The sequence below is a fragment of the Chlamydotis macqueenii genome, chromosome 15 (assembly GCF_036417535.1).
Source record: "Chlamydotis macqueenii isolate bChlMac1 chromosome 15, bChlMac1.mat, whole genome shotgun sequence".
Classification (NCBI taxonomy): domain Eukaryota; kingdom Metazoa; phylum Chordata; class Aves; order Otidiformes; family Otididae; genus Chlamydotis; species Chlamydotis macqueenii.
The window spans coordinates 12,935,693-12,954,711 of NC_141570.1; the positions used below are offsets into that span (position 1 = coordinate 12,935,693).

The 19,019-nt window shown below is 64.5% G+C and overlaps 4 protein-coding genes and 1 non-coding gene across 5 annotated transcripts in view; 2 read left to right on the forward strand and 3 right to left on the reverse strand.

Moving 5' to 3' along the window:
* Positions 1-2,774, reverse strand: MCRIP2 (MAPK regulated corepressor interacting protein 2). The gene is made up of 5 exons (XM_086759487.1): positions 2,639-2,774; positions 2,478-2,550; positions 1,378-1,505; positions 1,141-1,242; positions 1-473 (listed from the first exon to the last, which is right to left on the reverse strand). Exons 1-5 carry the CDS (start codon positions 2,688-2,690, stop codon positions 403-405), a joined length of 426 nt encoding a protein of 141 aa, XP_086615613.1. The 5' UTR covers positions 2,691-2,774; the 3' UTR covers positions 1-402.
* Positions 2,775-4,504: 1,730 nt separating this feature from the next.
* Positions 4,505-4,575, forward strand: TRNAG-CCC (transfer RNA glycine (anticodon CCC)). Its single transcript has one exon. It is a non-coding gene; the product is annotated as a tRNA-Gly (tRNA).
* An 88-nt stretch (positions 4,576-4,663) lies between these two features.
* On the forward strand, positions 4,664-7,509 carry METTL26 (methyltransferase like 26). Its single transcript, XM_086759486.1, has 6 exons — positions 4,664-4,930; positions 6,273-6,435; positions 6,525-6,584; positions 6,994-7,061; positions 7,169-7,247; positions 7,332-7,509. The coding sequence occupies exons 1-6, from the start codon at positions 4,725-4,727 to the stop codon at positions 7,377-7,379; spliced, it is 624 nt and encodes a 207-aa protein (XP_086615612.1). The 5' UTR covers positions 4,664-4,724; the 3' UTR covers positions 7,380-7,509.
* A 1,327-nt stretch (positions 7,510-8,836) lies between these two features.
* WFIKKN1 (WAP, follistatin/kazal, immunoglobulin, kunitz and netrin domain containing 1) lies at positions 8,837-11,472 on the reverse strand. The gene is made up of 2 exons (XM_086759489.1): positions 11,242-11,472; positions 8,837-10,439 (listed from the first exon to the last, which is right to left on the reverse strand). The coding sequence occupies exons 1-2, from the start codon at positions 11,470-11,472 to the stop codon at positions 8,949-8,951; spliced, it is 1,722 nt and encodes a 573-aa protein (XP_086615615.1). The 3' UTR covers positions 8,837-8,948.
* A 3,988-nt stretch (positions 11,473-15,460) lies between these two features.
* RAB40C (RAB40C, member RAS oncogene family) overlaps positions 15,461-19,019 on the reverse strand; it is a 33,500-nt gene continuing 29,941 nt past the window's right edge. The window contains exon 7 of the mRNA XM_086759485.1: positions 15,461-18,599. Coding sequence (XP_086615611.1) covers positions 18,319-18,599 — 281 coding nt within the window. The 3' untranslated portion in view covers positions 15,461-18,318. The remainder of the gene's footprint in view (positions 18,600-19,019) is intronic.

Sequence of the window (19,019 nt, forward strand, 5' to 3'; positions counted from 1 at the left end):
GGCAGTTTCAGCGCTTTATTGTCTGGCGGTCCTGCTACAGCACCCCGCTGTCCTCCCTGCGGCTACGGGGGGATCCGCTCCCTCGTCCCCAGGACGGCACCGCAGTGTCCCTGGGAGCTGGTGGCTGCGGGAGCTGCAGCGGTCCAAGAACTGGCACTTAAGGAATCCTGGCTGGGGCCGCACGCTGCTCCTCTGCGCCGGGCACAGGGAGGGGGTGCACGGCCAGGCATGGCTGTGGTCCGGTCCTGCTGGCCTCGCTGGGCTGGCAGCGTGGGTCACGGGATTTCGGTCATCTTTTAAAAATGTGGTGGTAAAACGCCACCGATTCTGGCTTCTGACCAGATGCTCTCAGCTTTGTTTCTCTTAAAAAAACCCCAACACACCCCAAACCTTTCTTCCCTTTTACGAGCAGTTTTCGATTTTGGCCAGAAATTGCTGCGCCCACCATTCCTCCAGGTCGATGGGAACAAAGTCTGAAAGAGAGGGGAGGGAGAGGAGAGCGTAGCAGAGCAGCCGGAGCAGGGAGCAGAGCTCCAGGTGCTCGCCCTGAGCTGCACTATTTGCCACTGCAAAAAAAAAAAAAAAAAAAATTAAAAAATGACAGCCCCAAGTATCCCCACCCTGTGCCCTGTCCCCAAAAGGCCAGGCTGCATTTATGGGATCTTGTTCTTCTTGGGGACTTCTCGGCCGCTGCAGGAGCCCCCGCGCTGCGTTCGCAGCCCTTGGTCCAGCTGCCATCAGAGATGCACGCTGTCCCATCTGTGCTGCGCTCCGGCACGGCCGCGCTCGGCCGGTCCCCATGGCAGGACCAGGGGGCTCCTCTGCGGCACGATGTCGGACCCACCTCGGTGGCTGGAGAAGGCGTGATTTCCGGGAGAGTCACAGACCAGGCGTCCTGCTTGCTTGGCCTCCTCCGACGGGGCCACGGTGGGACATCCCCCCACCCCGCTGCTGGGAGCCAGCTGCCCCCCAGCACCCCCAGAGCAGCCTCAGCACCAGCAGGACAGACCCAACTCAGCCCTCCAGCACTGGGATCCTCTTCCTCCCACCACAGCCCTGCTCAGGTTCCCAGCTGAGCCCATGCCAGCTCACTACACCTGTGAGCCCGATGCACCACCCATCTGAGTGCTTCCCACTTACTTTTCAGTTCGGGGTTGGGGGTTTTCTCTACGTACTGCACGGGGCCGCAGGCGCTCTCCCCACTCCGGCTGCCGTCCAGCTGCTGCTCTACCTGCTGCCAGGCTGGGGTGGCGGCGGGGTGGGGGAAACAGGTTTTGGGATGGCAGCTTCCCGGAGGGACCCCGTGTCCCCCAGCCCCCCTCACCTCAGGATGGGACAGCAATCGGCCGCCCGCCCTCAGGGACCCTCCGCCCTCACCTTCGTAGACGAAGCGGACATTCTCCTCGTGCGCCAGCGTGTAGCTCTCCTCGGGGGCCGGGACCCGCTGCGGCAGCGCCTGCGGCCTCTTGCCGTTCACTCTGTTGAAGACGAGTTTTTGGGCCGGGCTGTCAAGGGAAAACGGTGGGTGAGAGGTGAGGGGGAGGGACGGACAGGCAGCACTTCCCGCCGTGGTTCGGAACAAGCACAGCAGTTATTGGGGTGCCCCACGTCACCCACGGGAGCACAGTCGCAGCCAGCCTGTCCCGCTCAGCCCCGTCCCTGAGTGAGGGGACCGAAAGGGACTCAGCCCCCCCAGGAGAGGGGGGTTCCTGCACAGTGCAGCCCCTAAAATAAAAGCAGCCTGCCATCGACGCTGCTGGGATATCAGGAAAACGGGAGTGAAGCCCAGCCAGGCACTGGGCAGGGGGACGCACGCCCCAGCCCCCTGCATGTCCCCGAGGCGCCCCCAGACTGGGACGAAACCCCCTGCCAACTGGGAGCGGGGCACTTAAACCAGTCTCGGCCCGGGCACAGCAAACCCGGGCGGGCGGAAGGGGAAGGTTTGGGATGGGGGTTCACAGGCGCGCTGGGTGCAAAACTCCAGCGTTTTGGCTTTTTCTGCCCGGCTCCGCGCAGGACGCGCCCGCAGCGGCCACGTTTCTGGTGGGACAAAGTCTAAGGGGCCCCGGCAGCGCGGAGGGGTCACGGTTTGCGGGGCGGCTCGTGCGGGAAAGACCCCGGGGGGGGCGGGAGGGGAGCCGGCGTGGGGGGTCTCGTCCATTTCTTGCAGCGGACAAGGCCGTGCGGGCCCTCAGCGCGGGGCTGCGGGCTCTGCCAGGCCGGGCTCTGCCCCCCCCGCGGGGTCGCGCGGCCGGTGCCCGCCCCCGGGGCCTGGCACGGGTGGGTTGCGGGAAAGGAAGGGGCGGGGGGGGGGGGGCTGTCCCGACCGCAACCCGCACCCTGCCCGCTCCCCGCGCTGCTTTTCGGAAGCGGCCTCCGCGCACCCACCCGCCCGCCCCCCGGCCCCTCCCCCGACGGCGCGGCCCGGTAACCTTTCCCCAAGGTCACGGCGGGCGCGGGCGCCGTGCGGGGCTCACCTGGCGGGGGGCCAGGCGCCGGGCTGCAGCCGACCCCGCAGCTCGCTGCTCTCCACCGCCTGCTGCGTGGGACCTGCGGGCGGGCGGGCGTCAGGGCGGCCCCGGGGCCCCACGCACCGCCCCCCGCTTCCCCCCCGCACCTCCCGTCCCGTCCCCGCTACCCGTGCGGCGCTGCGTGGCCAGCTTGCTGGGGCCGCGCGTCAGCGTGTACATCCTGCGGCACCGGGGTGGGGGGGGGGGCGGGGGGGCCACCCCGCAACCGGGCCCCGCCGGAGTGCGGCGCGTGCCCCTCGCCGGGGCCTTTAACGGGCCGGGCCGGGCCGGCCGCCGCGACACGCCCCCGCCCTTAAAGGGCCCGCGCGGGACCCGGGGGGGCACCTGCGGAGGGGGGCGGGTGGGAGATGGTGGGGGTCGGGGAGGAGACATGCGTGGGACACATAGGGAGCACGCGTGGGGAGTGCGGGAGGAAGCATGGGGCACGCGAGGGACGTCAGGGGCACGCGTGGGATGCGGGGACGCGCGGGGGACACAGAGGGGGAACACGGGCGAGGTAGAGGGGGCACAGGAAACACGTGGGACATAGGGAACACACGCGGGACACACGAGGGCACGCGTGGGAGGGTGCAGGGGGACGCAGGGGGCACGCGAGGGACTTAGGTGGCACACGTGGGATGTGGGGACACACGGGGAATGCACTGGGAACACACGCGGGACAAATGGGGCACGCGTGGGGGGTGTAGGGGACACAAGTGACACGCGAGGAACGTAAGGGGCACCCATGGAGTATGGGCATACACGGAGGACACACATGGGACACAGGGGGAACACGTGGGAGGTGGGAGGGACACAGGAAACACATGGGGACACGGGAGCACGTGTGGGACACAGGGCCACACTAGGAACACGCGCGGAACGCGTGGGGGGCACACGGGAAAAACACAGGGGGCACACGTGGGACATGGGGGGGCACAGGGATCAGGTAGGAGAAAGGGCACGGGAGACTCGTGGGACACAAGATGGCAGAGGCACGCGGGGGACACGGGGAGCACGGGGGCGGACACTCGGGAGCACGGGAGGCGCGGGACACCCGGGGACACGCAGGAGTTCCTCCTGGGACACGCGGGACCCGGGCAGGGGACAGCGAGGGGGTGCCGGGGCAGGGGCTGAGGTGCCACTGTTACGGGGACAGGGCTGGAACGAGCCCCGTGACCGCCCGGGAGCCGTGGGCCGTCCCACAGAGTGGGAGGTGACACCCCCTCCCGCCACCCCAGCATCGCCCGTGGCTGGGTGGCACGCAGGGTTTTGGGAGCAGGCCGCGTGACTAACCCACCGGGGTCTTCGGGACACTCCGGCCTTGCTCGGGGGCGGGGCAGCGAAGCCACCCCACGCGGGTGACCTTGGCCCTTTCACCCCATGTGGCCGCAGTGACACAGCCCTGCCGGGGTGGGAGGCTGCCCAGCCCCCCACCCCCAAAATCATCCCGCGAAGCCAGGCCTGATCCCGCGGGGTGCCAAACACCCGTGGGCAGCTCACACGGGGGGCACCTCGCAGCCATCACCCCCCACGCGACTCCAGACGCGACCCTCGTTACTGCGCTTAAACACAGCCGTCACCCAGGGGGACCCCACGACCGGCTCCACACCCCCCGTGAGGGGGGCGGGGGGGGCCTGTGCCTCAGTTTCCCCACCCGAGACCCACCCATCCGGGTTTTACAGGGCGCCCGTGGGCACAGCCTGCAGCATTTCCCTAACCCCGGATCTCTGGCGGTGGCCCCCACGCCGAGGACTCGGGCCGCGGGGTAACCCCGCTGCCCCCCTCTGGCTCCCCGCAGCCGGGGTGCCCCACGCACCCCCCTTTTCCTGCGGTGTCCACGGGGAGCACGAACCCGCTCCTGTGAGAAGTGGTGGGAAAGGGTCACGCGTGGCAGGAGAGCGGCGGCGCCCACCGCCCCACGCCATCTGGGGGGCTCGGCTCCGCGGTCACGCGTGGGAAGGCTGAGTGTCAGCGGGGCGAGCTGCAAACTAGGGGCGCCGCTGGTGTAGTGGTATCATGCAAGATTCCCATTCTTGCGACCCGGGTTCGATTCCCGGGCGGCGCACAAACCGCCGCTTCTCATTTTCTATTTTCGTAAAATTGATTTGATTTTATTTTTTTTAAAACCCACGTGGGAAGCTCCACCCACGGCGCGCGGGGGCGGGTCCCTGCAGGGCGGCTGGAAGCTGTAGTCCCCGCAGGGCGGCCACAGCCATGCAGCCGTGGGCGGCGGAGCGCAACAAGGGCCCGATCCTGGAGGTGCTGCAGCAGTACGTGGGACCCGGCGCCCACGCGGGACCCGGCACCCTGCAGGTGCTGGAGGTGGGGGCGGGTGCGGGGGTCCACGCCGTTCACTTCGCCCGGGCGCTGCCCCACACCCGCTGGCAGCCCTCCGACATCGACCCCCAGGCGCTGCGCAGGTGAGTGGAGTCCCGTGGGGTTGTGGGGGGGGGAGGGTCCCGCAGGGGCACAGCCTGCAGCCCCCTCCCCACGGGCCCGCGGCCGGACTGCCCGGCCTCCCCGGCTCAGTGCTGTGGTTTATCCCAGGAAAGACTATCCAGCTCTGGGGCGGCCCGGGGCGCCCCGGCTTCATGATTTGGGTTTTTCCAGGAAAACACCGCTATCGATCCTTGACAGCCCAGGCTCCTCAGCGCAACGCTTTATTTTTTCCAGAAAGCAGTTAATATTCAGCTCTCAGGTGGATGCTTTATTTTTTTTCCCCAGAAAACTCCAATATCCAACTCCCAAACAGCACAGCCTCCCTGCCTCCGTGCTTGATTTTTCCCAGAAAAGCCCCAGAACGCGACTCCCGGCCAGCGCACCCCGCTCCGAGCGATTCCTGCCCACGAAGCACCCACGCGCGCGCTGCTGAGTGGTGGTCGCTGTTACCCACGCGCGACCGGGATGCTGGGTGACAACGCCGGGTCTGACACCTCACGTGCGGCGGGCAGCTCGCACCCCGCTCCTGGAGTCGCGTTGCCCCGGTTCTGCGGCGCGGGGAGGAATTCTTCCCCCCCCCCAGGAAAAAACAACCAAACAAACAAAAAATAAAATGGAGGCACGCTGGCGAAATTGGCACCTGTCCAGGGGGTGTTGCAGCCAGCGCCCTTCCCGTCACCTCTCTGGCAGCGGCACCCAGCGTGCGCCGCCGCGATTAAAAATTAACAGCAGGCCGCGGGCAGGAGGCTGGGGTTCCCCGCTCCGCTGCCTCGGGAGCCGAGGCCTGGCCGCCGGCTGCGCCGGAAAGCGTACGAACCGCAGCGAAATCGCGCGGCGCTGGAGCAGCGGCGCCGGCCGTGCGCGGGCAGCCCGGGCACATGGGCGCAGGCAGTGCGCGTGCGGGCAGCTGGGAGCGCAGCGTGCTCTGGCTGCCCTGCCGAGAGGCGACGCGAATTGGGACTTTTTGGTGTGGTTTTTTTTTTTTTTTCCCCCCTGTTTCTTGGCACTGGGGTGTCTCAGTCCGTGTGCCACCGGTTGTCCAACTGTTGCCCCTTCAGTAGCCGTGCCCCGCCCCCCCCCCCCCCCCCCCTGCACCCTTTGGCCTGTTGCAGACCCCTCGCTCTGTGCAGAGCCCCCCCCCCCCGAGGCTGTGCTGCGAGCACAACCTCATTATTAGACACCAGAGACTCCACCTGGGAGACACTGCTGGCAGCCGGCATGGGCGGGTTTCGGGTCTGCTGCAGCGGGTGCTGGTGGGGGGAAATGCGTGAGAGGGGTGGGCGATGCCCCGGCTGAGGTTGACGTGGGGTTTGGTGCCTGCAGCATCGCTGCCTACGTGGAGGCCACGGGGGTGCCCAACATCCTGCCCCCCATCCTGGTGGACGTCTCGCAGGGCTGGGAGACCTGGGGGGGCACCCAACCCGCCACCCTCGACCTGCTCATCAGCATCAACATGATGCACATCGCCGAGCTGCGCTGCACCGAGGTGAGCGGGGTGGGTCCCTGTCCCCCGCTTTGGGGCTCCCGGGGGTGTCCCCAGCCCCCTGACCTGCTCCCCACCCCGTCTCTCCCCAGGGCCTGTTCAAGGGGGCTGGGGTGCTGCTGAAGCCCGGAGCCGTGCTCTTCACTTACGGGGTGGGTGCTGCGCGGCCGAGACCCCCGTCTCAGTGCAGGAGCATCCTGCTGGGTGTGGGGTCCCTGGGGATGGTGTTGGTGGGGGGGGGGTGGCAGATGGGAGGGCAGCTCTGGGCGTGGGGTGGAGAGAGGTGAGGGGGTGCGGCTTTGGGGGTGCTTGGCTTTTTGGGGCACATGCTGAGCCCTGGATGCGGGGGACCCTGTCCTCCCTCTCCCCAGCCGGGGCAGGGTCCTGGGGGCTTGCGGCGGGTGACGGGACCCATGGTGGGTCCCTCTCGAGGGGCTGTGTCCCTTCTCGCGTGGCTTCTGTGCACGGCAGGGACAGCAGCCGGTGGGCTAGGGGCGGGGGTACCGGGGGGGGACACAGGCGGTGGCTGGTGCCTGCAGCTCCGGCTTCGCCTCCCGGCAGCCCTACGCCATAGACGGCCAGATCAGCCCCCAGAGCAACGTGGACTTCGACCGCAGCCTGAGGCAGAGGTAAGGGGGGAGGATGGGGGTCCCAGGGCGGCCCCCGTCCCCCCGGGGATGTTTGGGGAGCGCAGGGGTGAGATGTCCGTCCTGACCCGCGACACCCTCCCCAACAGCAACCCCGGCTGGGGCCTGCGGGACACGGCGCTGCTGCGGCAGCTGGCCGAGGCCAACGGGCTGCGCCTGGAGAGGATGGTAGGTGGGGGTCTGGGGGGGACACACACGCAGTCCCTGCATCCGTGGGGACCCCCACCCCGACCCCGGGCCCTGTGCTTCCAGGTGGACATGCCGGCCAACAACAAGAGTCTCATCTTCCGCAAACAGTGACCCACCCTGCCGGCACCCTCCCACACCCTCCCGCACCCTCCCGCACCCTCCTGCGCCTTCCCACACCTTCCCGCACCCTCCCGCACCCTCCTGCGCCTTCCCGCACCTTCCTGCACCCTCCCACACTCTTCCACACTCTCCCACACCTTCCCACACCCTCCCGCACCTTCCCGCACCTCCCAGCGCCTTCCCGCACCCTCCCGCACCTTCCCACACCCTCCCGCATCTCCCAGCGCTTTCCCGCACCCTCCTGCACCCTCCCACACCCTCCCGCACCCTCCTGCGCCTTCCCACACCTTCCCGCACCCTCCCGCACCTTCACGCACCTTCCTGCACCCTCCTGCACCCTCCTGCGCCTTCCCACACCTTCCCGCACCCTCCCGCACCCTCCTGCGCCTTCCCGCACCCTCCCACACTCTCCCACACCTTCCCACACCCTCCCGCACCTTCCCGCACCTCCCAGCGCTTTCCCGCACCCTCCCGCACCTTCCCACACCCTCCCGCATCTCCCAGCGCTTTCCCGCACCCTCCTGCAACCTCCCACACCCTCCCGCACCCTCCTGCGCCTTCCCACACCTTCCCGCACCCTCCCGCACCCTCCTGCGCCTTCCCGCACCTTCCTGCACCCTCCCACACTCTCCCACACCTTCCCACACCCTCCCGCACCTTCCCGCACCTCCCAGCGCTTTCCCGCACCCTCCCGCACCTCCCAGCGCTTTCCCGCACCCTCCCGCACCTTCCCACACCCTCCCGCATCTCCCAGCGCTTTCCCGCACCCTCCTGCACCCTCCCACACCCTCCCACACCTTCCCACACCCTCCCGCACCCTCCCGCACCTTCACGCACCTTCCTGCACCCTCCCGCACCTTCCCACACCCTCCTGCACCCTCCCGCACCTTCCCACACCCTCCCGCATCTCCCAGCGCTTTCCCGCACCCTCCCGCACCCTCCCGCACCTTCCTGGTGTCTCCCAGCACAGCCCCCCCCTGCAAATTGATGCCTCCTGGAGGGGCACAGCACCCCTGGGTGGGGGAGACGTCTGGGTGCCGCTTCCCTCAGGACGTCGTGCCAACGGCGGAGGGGGACCCATCTCCCTTCTCCCCCAGGACTGTGCTGCGTGTCCCCCCTTCCCACCCCCCCAAATAAACCCGAGGGGTTTGCCCCCCGCCTGCAGCCGGTCCCTGATGCTTTCAGGGTGGGCATCCCCCCCACCCACAGAGGCAACGTGGGGGTCAGATCCTGCACCGGGAGCATCCGTGGGTGCTACGCTGGGCCCAGAGGCTTCGGTCTAGTGGTAAGGATTTTTGTGGGTTGGGGGAAGCCCTCCCCCCCACTCTGCAACCCAACCCAGTCCTTTATTGCTGCTGGTGGGGCTGGGGGATATGGGGGGAGGTAGTGGATAAATAACGGGCGGGAGCTGGGCTGGAGCTCAGCACGGGGCTGCGGTGAGCTGCAGGACGGTGGCCATCCCTGGAGACAGGCGCTGGCGCGGGGGCTCCCCAGGCTGGCCCCGCCGTGGTGGGTCTGGGCCCTCCACCCCTCCCCGCGTTGGCAGGTCCTGGCTCTCCCCTAGTCCTGGAAGCGGTTCAGGAGGTCGCAGGTTTTCTTCTCCATCAGCTCATAGATCTTCTTCACCCGCTTGTCGTTGGCCGCCCGGACGTAGCTGCCGGGGTCCAGCGTGGCCATGCCGTCGTGCACCTCGCCCATGATGATGAGCGGCCCGTCCTCCGCCGTCATGTTGGGGCAGGGGCAGCTCCAGTCCATGTTGGTCAAGGTCACCTCCAGGTACTTGATGTTGAAGAACTTGAGGCCCATCTTCTCGTCCTTGAGGACGTCCTCCAGGGCGAAGCGGGCGATGCCGGAGTCCTGGTCCTCCACGATCTCCATCAGCCGGCCGACGATGGCGAAGTCGCTGCGGCAGAGGCTCAGCACCATCTTGCTCTTCAGGCGGCAGGCCTTGCACTGCAGGCTCTTGGGGAAGGGGCAGACGTCCTCGCAGGTCTCCTTGCTCTCGAAGTTGTTGGTGTTGCCCTCGCAGCCGCCGTAGACGAAGGAGTGGCACTGCTTCAGCAGGTGGTTATAGGCCCAGCGCGGCTCCCAGTTCTGGCAGGGCCCCTGCACCATGGGCAGCAGGCAGGTGGGGCGGGCGCTGCCCAGGCAGGCGGCACGGCACTCCTCGTAGGTCTCGAAATGGTTCCTGTTGGCCCCGCAGCCACCGTAGCGGAAGGTGAGGCAGGAGGCCTGCTTGGCGTCGAAGTGCCAGCGCACCTCCAGGGCCTCGCAGCGCCGCCGGTCCGGCTCCTTCAGGCACTCGGCGCTGGGGAAGGGCTGGGGGCTGGCGGCCCGCGGGGTGCCCCCCGGCTCCCGCCTGAGCACCGACAGTGGGAAGTCGGCGCGGAGCAGACCGGCGGCGTTCCTGGCCGTGCAGGTGTAGATGCCGGCGTCCTCGTGGCGGGCGTTGTAGATGACCAGCTGGCCGATGTTGGTGACCACCACGTTGCCGTACATCTGGTCCGGACGCATGATGAAGTTCTCCTCCCGCTCGCTCTGCTTCTCCCAGGTGATGTCTGGCCGCGGGCGCCCGCTGACGTCACAGCGGAAGCTGACGGTGCCGCCGGCGCGCACCGACTGGTGGAAGGGGTTGCTGTAGAGGGCGGGGGGCACCGGCGCCTCGGGGCCGGCGCCCGGCGTGGGGCGCGCCGTGGTCTCCTGCGGCACGGGGCTGGTGTCGGGCCAGGTGAAGATGTGCTTGCAGGGGACGGTGGTGAGGCGCGTGCCGCGCAGGCAGGCCTCGGCGTCCATGTAGCACTTGTTGTAGTAGGTGAGGCCGTCGGAGGCGCAGGTGAAGTTGGGCTCCTTCTCGCAGCGGTCCTTGCACTTGCAGACGGGCTGCCCGTCCCAGATGTCGCAGTCGGAGCCCTGCTGCGCGCACACGAAGCTCTCGCAGGAGGCCGCGGGCGCCAGCGCCAGCGCCGGCAGGCTGCCGTCGGCGAAGCGGGCGGCCACGCAGCTCCGCAGCCCGCACACGTTGGTGCAGCATTTCTCGAAGTCTTCGCAGTCCTGCCCGGAGCGGGGGGGAGAGGAGATGGGGGTCACCCCCCTGCTGTGGCCGTGGGTGCCGCTCCCACCCACCCGCCCCGGGGGTCTCGGGTGGGCAGCCCTGTGCACCCCCAGTGTTGCTGGGCTCTGCGTAAGAGCCAGCCCACCCTCAGCACCCCCCGGCACGGTTGGGGTGCAGCACTGTGATGACAGCCCCTTCTCCCCCAGCAGAGAACGCCGCACCCCTCCCAGCTTTTGCTGGCTGAGGGCAGGCAGAACTCATTGCACAGATGAATTGTGAAGGAGTCGCTTCCCCCGCCCCACACCCCGGGTCCAGGCAGCCCTCACCGGAGTGGAGGTGGCCATGGCCCTGCTCATCGGTGGGGAGCCCAGAGCTGGGGGTGGGCAGCCCGGTCTGTGGGTGGGCTCCTGCCCTCAGGGAATAAATGGGGGGGGGGCGGGGGGGGGCGTATATTGCCCAATTGCAGGGGTGGGGACGGCTCTGTTCCAGCACATGCATTCCTCTCGTCCCAGCGCCTCAGCTGGTGCCCAGAGGGGGTGCCCTGGCCCCGAGGTGGGATGTGGGGGGGCAACAAGGGGTTTCTTTGCCTGCTGGGGGGCCAGGGAGCGGCCCCCGTGCACCCCTTGCGCCTGCCGACAGCAGGGGTCGGGGGGGGGCGAAGTTGCAGGCAGGCTACGTGCGTTGCCGCGAAACAACTGAAGCGGTTGCGCCGCTGGGCACGGGACCCACACCCCAAAGCATCTCCTGGGGGGACCTGGGGACACCCCCCGCCCCATCCCTCCCCCCCGGCCCCCCGCTCACCTGGTCAGCCTGGCACTCCCGCTCGCAGGTGCTCTGCGCGTCCACCCACAGGTTGGGGTTCAGCTGGTTGGGGCAGACCCCCAGGTGCCGCATCCTGCCCGCCCGCAGGCTCAGCCCGGCCGCCGCCGCCGCCAGCAGAGGCAGGAGGAGCACGACGCCCATGGGCGCACGCTGCCGCGCGCCCGCTCGCCGTCCCCGGCCTGGGTGGCCGAAATTCCCACGAGGAGGCATCTGGGCCGCCCCGCGTTGGCGGCCTGGCTCGACTGGCGAGGGCTGGGGGTGAAAATCACATTCGGGATGGAGGGGATGAGGGAGAAGGCGAGCGGGCGAGGGGGATGAAGAGGAGGAGGAGCAGAGGACCAAACCTCTGCCCTTCAGCGCGCCCAGTGCCCGCTGGACCACCGGCGACGCCGCCCGTCGCCTCCATCCATCGCGGCCGCTCGGCTTTCGGGGCGTGGGGGACGCGGTGGCAGCGGGGTCCCGGGCGAGAGGGGCTCAGTCCATCCCCGGCTGCGGTGAGCGGGGCGAGTGGGGTGGAAGGGGAGGACGGGAAGGTTTGTAATCTGAATCCCCTCCCTTCCCACTGATGTTTCTGGGTGTTTGGAATGGGAAAGGCGCTGACCTCAGCCTCTAACCCCGGCGAGCCCGCCGATCGGCTGGGCAAACACGGGGGGAGATCAAAGGCAGAATGCGGGAAATCTCCAAAGAGGGAGAGTGAAAGGAGGAGGGGGGACACACTCAAAAAAAAAAAACCAAAAAAAAAACCCGGCCGGCCCATGGAGCTGAATTCCTGCAGGATGAGAAAACAGCCAGAGCCTGTTGTCCGCTCCGTGGGGCCACACGCGGAGCCCACGCCGCGGGGCAGCCAGGGACCCCTCACCCCGCGCCTCGCCTCTGTGCACCCACCACGCATCCAGGAGCTGGGTGCCGCCACGACACGCGCCCACCCTTGCCGGTCCCCGCCAGCCAGCCAGCGTCCCACCAGCCGGAATGCGGCTCGCAGGCAGCGTGGGTGCCCACCCAGCCCCATCAGGGCGTCCCCCAGCCCTCCCCCCGATTTATGGCCAAGCTTTTTACACGGGCTGTATGTTTCTGAGCCAAGAGGCAGTGCCTGGCTGTGCCAGACCCCGGCTGGACTTCCCCGGCACGCCGCTCTCGGCCTTCTATCCTCCCCGAGCACGTCCCGCAGCCGGCCTTAAGCTGGCGGGAGCCGGCCTTGGCTCCTGGGCCAGATTTCCCTAATCCCTGCTGGAGACTGACCTGCAGCAGGAACATCTCACGGCATTTTGGGAGCGTTAACTCTTCAGGCACCAGCGAGAGCTGTGACCCACCCGCCTCAGCGCGCAGGCCGGGGGTCCGCAGCTCCTAGGAAGTGGCAAACCCACCCGAGGGTTTTGCCCCAGGTCCAGGGGCTCCAAACTGGGGGGCATGGCTAGAGGGGGCAAAAAAAGAAAAAGGAGGAGCATTTGCTTGACATTTTTTGGGGGGAAATCAACCCACCTGCACCCCAGAGGTGTTTTTCCATGGGCTGGTTTTGTGCTCTCCCCTGCCTGCAGCTCCTGGGAGAAGCCCCGTCGCACCGGAGCAGGCATTTTGGGGGCCCTTGACAGCCGCCGCGCTGGCGCGAGCGGGATGCAGCCGCCGTGCCCCGGCATGCTGACCTCCCCGCTGGTGCCGCTGACACAGCACCGCGACCTGCAGCCACCGCCGCTTCCCTGCCTGGGCAGCAAACGGCTGCGCCGCCAGCGGCTCCGTGCCAGAGCTCTCTGGACACCCAAAATCCCAAAGCACGGGCAGACCCCCACGCCAGCTTGCCACTGGAGCGTGTGGCTGTGCCCCCCAGTTTCGTGGCCAAGCAGCCGCCCGAGGGTCTGGCCAGGCCTGGACGTGGAGGGGAGGTTATGCTGCCCCGCGGACGCTCACGGGGAAGCCGACGTGTTCTGCAAACAGGGAATTGCATCAGAATGGTCTGGCCCAGGAGATGCTGGGGCCATTCCCTGCCTGCGGAGCCTTCCAGAGCTCCCGGCTGACCCCAGACACCAGCATTGGGTGAGGAGATCCCAAATCCAGCTCGCTCCGTCCGGGAGGCAATGTGGCAGGCTGCCATGGCGCCTTGCTCCCCGAGGATGGGGCCTGGGGGCACAGAGCCACTTTGGGGTGCGCTTAGAGTGTCCTGAGTCCCTCCGAGGGTGCCGGTACAGGAGGGAAGGGAAAAGGGGAAGAGAATACCCGGAGCTCGGCTTTCATCCGTCCCCACGCCGGGGCCCACGTGGTCACAGCAACGCAGCCTGAGGAGACGCCCACCCAGGGTTTGGGTGGGCTCCCAGCGTGGCAGCCCCTCGGTGGAGCAGCCCCTGGGGGGTGGCCTGTGTGTCACACTGGAGCCAAAGACACCTCGTCTCCCCCCCGTCATCGAGACCAAAAGCCGTGAGGCTGGGACGAGCACCTGCCGGGAACCTTCGCCTTGGCGGTGCGAGGCCGGCCGGAGGGACGATGGGGGCTGCATGGTTGGAAATTCAGCTCCCCATGACTCAAGATCATCACCCATGCCTGGGGACCCCCACCCAGCCTCTTCCAGTGCTGCTTCAGCAGAAGATGAAAGAAAAAGTGACTTTTCCCCACTCTGGACTAAACACGCGACAGACTTTTCACCATCTAAAGGCTCAAAGCAGCCCTAACTTCAGCCTCTCCCAAACTGTTTGCCTCCAGGCACCCCAAAATGGGGACTTTTTGGGGGTCACTTTCAAAGGTCACCAACACGGGTGTGTTTTACCTCCTTTCAAGACAAGAGAGTGCAGGAAGCGGCTCAGCACCCCGTCGTGGAGGGAAGGGCACCACGCCACATCTCCCGCTCCAATAACACCCTGCTCCCAGGGAGGAGGGCTCCTGCCCACCAACGCACCCATGGGTGGGTGCATCCTCATCTTCAAGCATCTCAAGATACAGGTCACCGTTTCCTCATGGTGAAGCAGGACCAACCCTCAAATCAGGAAGACGGGTTCAGAGAAACGCACCCAACTTGGCGTGTTGGTCAAGGAAAGACCTGAACCCGTGCCCTCTCCCTCTCTCCAAGGAGCAGGGACCCCCAGAGCTCCCCCAGCCTTTCTCCAACGCCGGGGCTGCGCGGCGCCTTTTCTTGCCCTGCCCTGCCCAGGCAGAGGCAGCTGCAGCAAAGGCAGCCCCCACCGCGCCAGCGTAATGCGCTCCGGCTGTCCGCACCCCACCTGAAACCACACACAGCCTTTGTTTGGGCGAGAGGGAACAGACACTTCCAGAACCTCCCTGAAAAGCAGAAAAAAAGTCTCTCTGATTCTGCCCTGACCAGGCTTTCACCTTAGCTGCAGGGCTTTCCAGGCTGCAGACACTATCTCATTTCCCCCTGCCCCCTCCCAGCCCCAGCAATTACTACTTAAGCTGTTAAAACAAGCGTGGCCAGTCTGGTACGAAGTGGAAAATCTGATCCTGGGGAAGCGAGGAGGCCGGGGAAACGGGGAGGTCAAGGGGAGGTGGGATGGCAGCAAGAAAGAAAGGAGCAGGCGAGAAGTTTCCCTCCGCCTCAGGAGAAAAGCCCTTTTCTGGGGGCTCCCGGCGCCGGTGACACCCCAAAGGTGTTGGGGTCCCTATGGCATCTTTTCCATTTCCAAATCACATTCACCCCAGCCTGACTCTCGGCTTGGTCGAGGACGGGTGGATGCTGGTGTAGCGCAGGATCCTCACCCCTTGAGATCACACGGACCCGAAGAGGAGATTTAAGGCTTCGAGCGCTTGCAAAACCCAACCCCATGGACCAGGGACCGCGCGCAACCCTGCGCAAGCCTGGCTTCCCACAGCCACCTACGCTACTAAAGGTGCTGCAGGCTACTCTGTGTTTTGTTAGGGCTCCACTACCCAAAAATCAGCAATTCTGTCAGAATCACGCCTTTAATAAAAACAGTTTTAGCTGCTACATTTGTAAAAAATGGCAAAAAGAACCCCAGAGCCAGGAATCATGGCTTTAAGACTGCTCAGAAAAGGCAAGCTGAGATTGATGACTTTAAGAGAAAAGGCAATGCGAGGTTAACACGAGTTACTGCGTGGTTGATCTACAAGTGGCAATAGACACCTGCACCACAAGCAGCCCCACATGCCCAGTTTTGGGCAAAACCACCCCCTTTTCCCTTCAGCCTCTTCCCAATCCCACACAAAAACTGATACAACTTCTCCACCGTCCAAGTGGTAGTTCAAAACAAACAAAAAAAACCAACCAACTTTAATTTATACAAAACAAATCCATGTATAATCAGTTGAACAACATTGACTGTACAAAAGAATAAAAAAATAAAAGGATAGTCCAAAAAAACAACTCAGGAATGGTACAAGTGTTGGAGAGCAGCTACAGACTAGTGTTGACATCGGATGCAAGAATCTTTTCCTTTTAAATTAAAAAAAAAAAAAAAAAAAAAAAGTTGTTTTTTTTTTTGCTGAGCAATTGCTCCAGGCAAGTCTTTCATTCTCACTCCGATAGGATCTGTTGAGACCTTACAGGGTGGGGGGGAAGAAAAAAAAAAAAACAAACCCCAAAAAAACCAACCGCAGGGAAAAGGCGTGGGAGGTGTCACAGGTGGCAAAGCCAAACCAAGCAGAGGTACACAGACTTTCTAGCCATGCAGCAGCTCTGTGATTTCGGAAAGGAGACCCTCGTCCCTCTGTGCCCGCAGGCCGGTGCCCGGGGGCAGCGCGGCGAAGGGGCCCTGCGGTGCCCGGACGATGTTTTTCCAGGAGAAGTCGCTTTTGCGGTGCCGGGGCGCGTCACCTGTTGGCTGTATATCCCCGCGCCGCCGAGCCAGCGATTGTCTTCTGCTGCGAGTTAAGTGATGGGAAACAGGTGCCAGCCATCCCAGACAGGTTCTCCAAATCCCCTGGCCCCCGTGCCACCACGCTGGGCTCGGCTGCGGCTTTGCTCTCGAGCCAAACCACCACTACAAAGGATTCTTCTCCCCCCTCCATCTGCCTGGGGTTTAATTCTCTCCTTGCTCATTTGAGCCGGGCAATAAAGCATGCTAGAGACGAGCCAAGAGACCGAGCCGCGCGCTGCATTTCGTTCCGCGGAGCGGGGAGGGGGATGGCTCCTTCACCTCCCGGGGTGGCTCAGAAGCAAGGGGAAGGAGACGTCCCCTGCGGAGGGACGCGCCCCTGCCTGCTCCCTGCACAAAGCGGGTCCGTCGGCCGCGCGGGAGCCGCCGCGGCTTCATTCTGCCCACGCAATGCGGGAGAAGAGCGAGCCCAGGCCTTAGGAGCTGCTAACACCAGGGGGAAGATGGCAGCGCTGCACCGGCTGGGCTCCTCGCTGAGGAGGGGTCCGGCCCAGCACGAGGTAAAGCAGTTCACTGTCTACCACACCGCTCAATCTACACATCCTGGCCACCGACGAGAATCTGTTGCCACAGCTTAGCCCCACTGCCAAGCCCCACTAGGCGTTATTTCGAAGTTTCCAGGTGAATTCCAGCACAGAGCAGCCACGGGACGAAGCCGCGGAAGCACGTGCCTTTGCGGAAGCACGTGCCTTTGCTCGACACAAGATCTTCCCCCAAGGCACGTGCACGTCCCAGGCTCTCGCCGCTGAGCGCCACGCCCCTCTAAAACCCAGGAGCTGTCCTACAGAGCAAAGCAAACGCTTTCCCAATTTCCCAGTGCCATCAGGAGAGCCGAGCGCCTTTGCCACCACGGGACCTGGGGATCGCTGTTTTCCCACACAAACCCTTCACCTTCCCAGTCCCTGGCTCCTTCATGCTCCAGTGGGATAAGCGCTTCGGTTCTTTCCCCACCTTCATCCAGGAGGAGCCACAGCAATGACAGCTCAGGCGGAACGTCTTTGGGAAAGCAAAGCAAGAAGCAGCCAGGATCGGGGGGCTGTCACACGGGGCGCCGTCGCGGATGGAGGCCTCTGGGAGCGACGGCCGAGGTTTTGCAGCAATAAGGGACAAAATTTGGTGTTTTTTTCTCCACTTTAGGCGTGATGCTTCCACTCCTCAGTCCTCAATCGGCCGCACATCTGAAGGTGCAACGCACGGCATCAGCCTGACCTCCGAGCTGCCTCTTTGTCCTGCCTGGCACCCCGAGACCCCGGCCCCTCCGCTCTGCCCCTCGCTCCACGTACATCCCACCCTGCCCTCAGCACGCACAAGTTTTAGGAAATGATTGGAACAAAGCAGCTCGGGGTACATCGCACACGAATCGTTCGTTCTTCCCTTCTGCACACACAGTACTGAAAAACCCAGCGTGAGCCCGGGTGGTGCCTGAAGCCTCATAAAGCATTTGTGTGTTTTTGTCGGAAAATCCTCCCCTTCTTCCCCTCTGCCGACACTGGGAAAGTCAATCCAGTGCTTGTATTTACACGGCTGCGTAAAATTTTCCCTGACTGCTTCTTAAAAAAAACAACCTTAAAAAACAAGTGATACATATATGTATAATAATTACACAAATAACTGAAGGAGGCAGGCAGACTGCGTCCTTCCCCTTTCTAATTGGCCAACTCTTGCCTTGTTTTCCTTTTTTCTTTTTTTTTGGCAACAGCAGGTTAACATCCTGGTGAAAACTGTCATTAGGCCCCTGTCCCCATTTATTCCCCCCCCCGCCCCCCTTTACATCCAACGATCACTATTGCACCAGCAATCTGTTCAGGAGTCCAAGAGTTAAAGTTGCAGCACAGACTCTCCTTCCCTGCTCCCCTAAGCCTCTCAATCTTCCATTAAATCCATTTCTCCATCGAGACTGGATGAGCTTTTTTCCCCTTCCCCCCCTCCCCAACCCGGCAGCTGCTGAATTTTCCACCCCGGGCCAAGAGGCAAAGCCCAAAGCATTCCTGGAGGGTCACTTGGCAGAGTCCTCTCCCCGCCAGCGCTGCGAGATCCAGCCGGCACCACGCTCCGCAGGCCAAGCCAAAACGTGAGCACATTCCCAACGCTCGCGCGCGCGCCGTCAGGAAAAGCAACCGTGGCCCATCCGCAAGGATCCAGTTGAAAAGGGTAAAGTGTGCAAACAGCTGTACATCGGTGGGTGGGTGTGGATACGTTAGAAGCTCACGGCGCGTCCATCCTGCTAAGAGATCTTGCAGTTGTTGCGCGAGCAGTTCTGAGGAGGGCTCTGGGGCGGACGAATTGATTTGGATCTCTTCAAGCTGTTACCTTTGCTGCTGCTCCCGCCCCCGCTGCTGGCCAGGGAATACGACCGGCCGTGCATCATCACCGCGTTCATCCCATTGGCCATCGAGAAGGACTTCAGGTGACTCTTGATGGTGACGGGCAACGGCAGCTTGTCGATGAGGTGGACTGGGGTGCAGGAAACGATGGCTCGGCAGCACAGGTCCTGCAGGCTGAACACTGGTGGGAGAAAAGACCAGACAGTCAAGGGCCAAGAGGTTTCAAGGGCTGCCTTCTCCCCACAACTATTCCTTCTGCTGCGCAGTTCTTGCTCCTTTGGGGAGACAAGCTGATAACGGCTGCATAGGAGCCTTGATTTTTGTGATAGGAGGAGGGGTCATGGTTTTAAACTAAAAGATGGGAGATTCAGACTGGACATAAGAAAAAAATTTTTTGCACTGGGGGTGGTGGAGCACTGTCCCAGGTTGCCCAGCGAGGCGGTGGATGCCCCATCCGTGGAAACATTCCAGGCCAGGTTGGCCGGGGCTTTGAGCAACCTGATCTGGTTGGAGATGTCCCTGCTCCTGGCAGGGGGGTTGGACTGGGTGGGCTTTAACGCTCCCTCCCCACCCAAACCATTCCGTGATTCTAACAGGCAGC

Excerpts from the sequence above, each read along its gene's own strand:
- MCRIP2 (XM_086759487.1), bottom strand. The coding sequence starts at position 2,690 with ATGTACACGCTGACGCGCGGCCCCAGCAAGCTGGCCACGCAGCGCCGC. Across the intron at positions 2,551-2,638 it reads GGCCACGCAGCGCCGCACGG|GTCCCACGCAGCAGGCGGTG; the intron begins GTAGCGGGGACG and ends GCCCGCCCGCAG. Across the intron at positions 1,243-1,377 it reads TGTCCGCTTCGTCTACGAAG|CCTGGCAGCAGGTAGAGCAG; the intron begins GTGAGGGCGGAG and ends CCGCCACCCCAG.
- METTL26 (XM_086759486.1), top strand. The coding sequence starts at position 4,725 with ATGCAGCCGTGGGCGGCGGAGCGCAACAAGGGCCCGATCCTGGAGGTG. Across the intron at positions 7,062-7,168 it reads GACCGCAGCCTGAGGCAGAG|CAACCCCGGCTGGGGCCTGC; the intron begins GTAAGGGGGGAG and ends CCTCCCCAACAG. Across the intron at positions 7,248-7,331 it reads GGCTGCGCCTGGAGAGGATG|GTGGACATGCCGGCCAACAA; the intron begins GTAGGTGGGGGT and ends CTGTGCTTCCAG.
- WFIKKN1 (XM_086759489.1), bottom strand. The coding sequence starts at position 11,472 with ATGCCTCCTCGTGGGAATTTCGGCCACCCAGGCCGGGGACGGCGAGCG. Across the intron at positions 10,440-11,241 it reads GGGAGTGCCAGGCTGACCAG|GACTGCGAAGACTTCGAGAA; the intron begins GTGAGCGGGGGG and ends CGCTCCGGGCAG.